Raw genomic sequence first — 6,597 nt, 5'->3', positions numbered from 1 at the left:
AACCACATGGTTCCGGGTTCAGTCCCACTGCGTGGCACCTTGGGCAAGTGTCTTCTACTATAGCCTCGGGCTGACCAAAGCCTTGTGAGTGGATTTGGTAGACAGAAACTGAAAGAAGCCCGTCGTATATATGTATATATATGTATATATATATATGTATATGTATGTTTGTGTGTCTGTGTTTGTCCCCCCAACATTGCTTGACAACCGATGGTGGTGTGTTTACGTCCCCGTAACTTAGTGGTTTGGCAAAAGACACCGATAGAATAAGTACTAGGCTTCCAAAAGAATAAGTCCTGGGGTCGATTTGCTTGACTAAAGGCGGTGCTCCAGCATGGCTGCAGCCAAATGACTGAAACAAGTAAAAGAGTATATATAAACACACACACACGCACACACACTATGGACTCTGCCATAATTAGATGACTGATGACGGCTCGGCAATTTCTTACCGAGCAACCACTCAGGTGATTCCTTTCACATGATCAAATGTTTGTGTTGCACAGAAGCTCGCTCTTTCTTCCATCAAATTGACATTACCTGTACAGGTGCACAGGTGTGCCACAAGTCAGATGTCGAAATGATTGCAGAGCAATGTGAAATGAAGTGCTTTGCTCAGGTATACAATGCACTTCCGGAAACAGGGGACCTGGGAACAGGGGGGGCCCAAGGACAGGTGGTGCAGTGGGGTGCATGTGCACCCCATAGAATTTTTGTGGGGTGCAAAATCAAAATTTGTACCCCTACTTACTTTTCTCGGGTTTAGAAAACAGTGAATAAAAAGTAACTCAAAGTTAGATTTCTTCTCAAAGAACAAAAATAGATTTAAAAAAACAATAAGACCTTGTTTGTAAAACATTTTGGACCTGAGATTGTTGTTATTATTATTATTATTATTATTATTATTATTATTATTATTATTATTATTATTATTATTATTATTATTCAGGTCACTGCCTGTGCATCTTTGTTCGCTTAGTATTTGGGTTTATTTTTTGATTTGGTTGAATCTTGGTTAGTTTTTTTTTTTTCTTGGTCAGTCATTTTTAGCGTTTTGACAGAAAAAAGTCATTCCAAAATTGTATTTTAACGTAAGCGTGCCCAACCAGGTTTTACAGCCACATCCTCCAAACCAACCGGGTGAAACCGGGCTTAGCTGCTAGTATGTATATAACCTTGAGTTACTAGACAAAGTTTCAGTTTCAGTAAAAAAAAGCATAACAACATGTATTGAGCACTCTTCTCTCATTCGCTGATATAAAGCAGTCTGTGTGTGTGTGTGTGTGTGTGTGTGTGTGTGTGTGTGTACATACAAACACATATGTACACATATAGAAATATATTCGTACATACATAAATACAAACGCATGTGTGTGTGTGTGTGTGCTTATACGAGTGCATTTGTACGAAAGCTTCACTCCTTCTAGATACCAACATCTGAGATTAAGGCAATATTTATTCCTCAGAGCTAAACAACATCCTTTCTGCAAGATCTCAGTGCTAACTTTGGCAAGATAAGACGCTTAGCTGTGGATTAAGTATTGATAGATAAGTGGTCCCAGCTGAAGTTCTCTCACATCACTCAATGATCCACCCTCTACTCAGATTAGCTCTTGCTGCTACTAATCCGGCCGTTATCCCACGCACTGCCCTCGATATGAATTATGGTGTAAGATCTCTGAGAAATACTGTTTCATCTGTACAGTGACCTTGGGATGCTGTGGGGAAAATTACTACACCAGACATTATATATACATGGATACAAACATGTGTATCGCTTATACACACATAGACACACACACATATATTCATATACACATACACATACTCTTTACTTGTTTCAGTCATTTGACTGCGGCCATGCTGGAGCACCGCCTTTAGTCGAACAAATCGACCCCAGGACTTATTCTATCAGTCTCTTTTGCCGAACCGCTAAGTTATGGGGACATAAACACACCAGCATCGGTTGTCAAGCGATGATGGGGGGACAAACACAGACACACAAACACACACACACATACATATATATATATATATATATATATACATATATACGACAGGCTTCTTTCAGTTTCCGTCTACCAAATCCACTAACAAGGCTTTGGTAGGCCCAAGGCTATAGTAGAAGACACTTGCCCAAGGTGCCACGCAGTGGGCCTGAACCCGGAACCATGTGGTTGGTAAACAAGCTACTTACCACACAGCCACTCCTGCGCCATGTGTATATATATATATGTGTGTGTGTGTATACACACACATGTACGTATATACACACATTTTATCTTTTATGTTTCAGTCATTAAACTGTGGCCATGCTGGAGCACGGCCTTGAAAAATTCTAGTTGAACAAATCAACCCAAGTTCTTGTATTTTTTTAAAGTCTAGTACTTATTTTATCAGTCTCTTTTTGCCAAACTGCTACGCTAGGGGGATGCAAACACACAAACAAAAGCACACAGACATCTATATATATATATGTATTATTATTATTATTTACAGTTACTAACATCATCATTGCCACCACCACCACCACCACCATCAACACCATCACAGCCACCACCACCACCATCACCATCAACACCATCACAGCCATCACCATCATCATAGCCACCACCACTACCATTGTCAATTAGGGCCATCTTAGCAACATTATAGGGCTCCCACCAGGCAAACCAATGCACTGAGTCCCTTGACCCCTGAGTCTCTTGGACAAATCAGTGCGATAGACCCTATTGTATTTATTTATTGATAGCAAGCCACAGCATTGGGACCCTAGACCTGTGAGGTCCCTAGGCATGTCAGTGCTCTGAACCTGGCAGCAAGCCGTTATATATATAGGTCACAATTGGACCCCTAGACCCATGGGCACCCCCTCCTCCAAGCAAATCATTGCATTGGAGCCTATAGTATGTATTTATTGGCAGTAAGGTACAGCACACATAGATCAGAACTGAGGCCCTCGAGCAAATCAGCGCACTGGCCCCTATAGTATTTATTGATAGCAAGTCACAGCATCAGGCCCATAGACCTGTGAGGTCCCTAAGCAAGTCAGTGCACTGGGCCCTGTAGTATATATTTATTGACAGCAAGCCACAGCATTCATGGGTCAGAATTGGGCTCTTAGATCTGTGAAGCCCCTGGGTAAACCTGTACATTGTATTATTTATTGCTATCATACATAAATCAGAATTAGGCCCCTAAACTCAGGAGGCCCCCAGCCAACTGCCCATGTGCCCATGCCTTAAAACAGTGCCAGTACTAATACCTCTACAAAACCACCACCACCATCACCACCACCACCATCACCACCACCACCATCACCACCACTACCATCACCACCACTACTATTTCCACTAGCACTATGACAACCGACATCACCTTTACCACTGCTTGTACCCGTTGGTGCTCTACCGATCTGTTATGTCTATTTATCCACAGGTTGTTTGTATGCCGACCCAGTTCGAGAGGTGAAACGACTGGCCAAAGAGCTAAAGATAGGCCGCTATGTGTACGTGGTCAACTGCTGCGACCAGTTGAACGTGGATTCGCTGCTACAGTGTGTGGACGACTGCTACAGGAATGGTTACTGGTTAGTCCTAAACAACTACCACATGACCCCAGAAAACATTCACAACAAACTCATTGCCGTCTTTCAGGTAAAACATCTTTGAAGTTTGAACGAATCATGAGACAACCCCACTACATGGTTATTTGCTCAACCAGCTAAAAACAACAGTCAGATTACCCTCAGATCACACACCTTGCTGTCTTGGTAAAGGAACTGGCAAGCTCAATTGCTATGCTGCACTGGGACAACATAAATAGAATTCATTTTTCAAGATGTTACATGAAACACGGTGGAGGTGCAATAGCCCAGTGGTAAGGGCAGCAGACTCACAGTCATAGGATTGCGGTTTCGATTCCCAGACCGGGCGTTGTGAGTGTTTATTGAGCGAAAACACCTAAAGCTCCACGAGGCTCCGGCAGGGGATGGTGGCGAACCCTGCTGTACTCTTCCACTACAGCTTTCTCTCACTCTTACTTCCTGTTTCTGTTGTGCCTGTAATTCAAAGGGTCAGCCTTGTCACACTCTGTCACGCTGAATATCCCCGAGAACTACGTTAAGGGTACACGTGTCTGTGGGGTGCTCAGCCATTTGCACATTAATTTCATGAGCAGGCTGTTCCGTTGATCGGATCAACTGGGAACCTCGGCGTCATAAGTGACGGAGTGCCAACAACAATGAAACATGACTAATGTTAATTAATCAAAGAACTTCAATAATCGTCTAAAATATATATGGAATTTTGTTCCACCTTTATTCGTTAGTTATTTCAAAAGCATGCAAACGTTTAATCATACAATATATAATTATGTACCTAGCCACCCCAATCCCTGAAATTACTGGCCTTAGGTCAAAACTTGAAACCCAGAACTATGTGATTGGGAAGCAAAATTTTTCCCACGTAGCCATAATTCACCAATGTAAAACAGAAGAGCATAAAAATTAGCATCACCCACTGCTTGTAACCTGATCTGGTAACCCTGGATGCGGTGAGTGAAACGCCCATGTAGAGGCTCCCCTCGTTGCACTCTATGTTTGTTAACATTCACAGATCTTTTATTGACTGCCAACAGATCCGCTAAGGTGTGTAAAATTAAATCTGCACAGAAAGACAAATCTCCCTTGAATAGGAAAGCAGTCCCTCTCTAAGTTAACTTCTCCTTGTTAATATTCACCCTATAACCAACACTGTTTCCATTTCTGGTTAATTTTTGCAGCTGATTCTGTCCACGTATAAAAAGAAAAAAGAAGACAACACAGTGACGCCACAACAAACGTCTGATTATTTGACTGGTGAGGAGGATAAAGGGGAAAATTTTCGACTGTGGGTCACATACACCCTCCACCAGGGACACCAAGTACCTCCAGGTAAGTTTATCGTTCGCTAGCTACAATGTTAAATCACCTGAGTTGAGTCAGTGACGGTAATGGGAAGGGTGAAGCGGATATTCTGCTTCCCATGTAGCAATATATATACATGTTTGTTTGTGTGTGTGTATGCAAACACACACATACCTACATCATCATCATGATCATCATCGTCGTCGTTTAACGTCCGCTTTCCATGCTGGCATGGGTTGGACGATTTGACTGAGGACTGGTGAAACCGGATGGCAACACCAGGCTCCAATCTAATTTGGCAGAGTTTCTACAGCTGGATGCCCTTCCTAACGCCAACCACTCAGAGAGTGTAGTGGGTGCTTTTACGTGTCACCCGCACGAAAACGGCCACGCTCGAAATGGTGTCTTTTATGTGCCACCCACACAAGAGCCAGTCCAGGGGCACTGGCAACGATCTCGCTCGAAAACCCGACAAAGGCCAGTTAGGCGGTATATATATATATATATATATATACACACACACACAGATGAGCACATAAGTGCAAAACAAAGTGGGAAAAATAGTACTCAAATACCAAAGGTAGAGTAATATGATTTTTAATTAAGGCTGCAAAAACATGAGGAAACTGTTACTCAGAGTTTCATATTCCCGTTTGTCGGACAATTATCATGAAAACTCTGAGTAACAGTTTGGTGATAATTTTGCAGCTTTAATAAAACTCTATGTATATATATATGTGTGTGTGTGTCTGTGCGTGTGTGTGTGTGTATATATATATATATATATACATATATATATATAAAAAATTAAGGAGAGGATAAAACAAATTCAAAGGCCGATGTATATATTCATTCAATCCATAATTAACGAGATTCTCCATGGTATACGAAGTACTTACATAGATGCATTCATCTATATGATATATAAAAAATTTCAAAGAATTCATAAATACATACATATACACAAAAATTCCCGTTCAAAATATACAGTTTTCAAAGTGACAACTAGTCACTGATCTATAAATTAGAAAATTACTATTTGTAAATCGCGATACACAGATATTGTTTTGAGCTGAGTGGGGGTGCTAAATTCCCTTGTTCGAAAATATAAGGGCACAGATCATATCATATAGCCAGCTGGAGACGATGTCTCCTGGGGCTAAATTACAGCAACATTTGTCCTAAACCAGGACTGCCATGTTATGTTGGCAAATAATCTTTACTCCAAAGTACTGTTACTGAATATTTCTTGTTGTGAGATTTAAAAATAGTAATTTTCTAAAATCTCTATGAATCATCAAACGTTTGGAACCCCAAAAAAGTGTTAATGTGCACCATGTTTGATATTCATTTCTGTTCCAGCCATGCTTCTTCAGAACAGCATCAGGGTGTCTTGTGAGACGGTCCCAAATTTCCTGTCCATCCTCACGAAATGCCACAGGGCAGTAAATTTTCTGCTTCGAAAACACAAATATAACCAAAGAAACTTGTATAGATTTGTAAGTAGGACTTTAATCTGGATATCAACTACATCTTGTATATGCCCTGCCATGCCATCTAACCCGTATATGTATATATCTAAACTATTTGTAACTAATATATACCCTGCCATCTAACCCGTATATGTAGTTGTAGTAGTAGTAGTAGTAGTAGTAGTAGTAGTAGTAGTAGTAGTAGTAGTGGTGGTGGTG

The 6,597-nt window shown here is 41.1% G+C and overlaps 1 protein-coding gene across 1 annotated transcript in view; it reads left to right on the top strand.

The window, feature by feature from the left end:
* The window catches only part of LOC106879169 (uncharacterized), a 27,357-nt gene that overhangs the window by 13,292 nt on the left and 7,468 nt on the right, over window positions 1-6,597 (top strand). Inside the window, exons 6-8 of the mRNA XM_014928613.2 lie at window positions 3,439-3,656; window positions 4,783-4,933; window positions 6,269-6,405. Of these exons, the coding sequence (XP_014784099.1) occupies window positions 3,439-3,656; window positions 4,783-4,933; window positions 6,269-6,405 (506 nt within the window). The remainder of the gene's footprint in view (window positions 1-3,438; window positions 3,657-4,782; window positions 4,934-6,268; window positions 6,406-6,597) is intronic.

Source organism: Octopus bimaculoides, chromosome 27, assembly GCF_001194135.2.
Source record: "Octopus bimaculoides isolate UCB-OBI-ISO-001 chromosome 27, ASM119413v2, whole genome shotgun sequence".
Lineage (NCBI taxonomy): Eukaryota > Metazoa > Mollusca > Cephalopoda > Octopoda > Octopodidae > Octopus > Octopus bimaculoides.
This window is presented reverse-complemented; position numbering and strand designations above follow the sequence as displayed.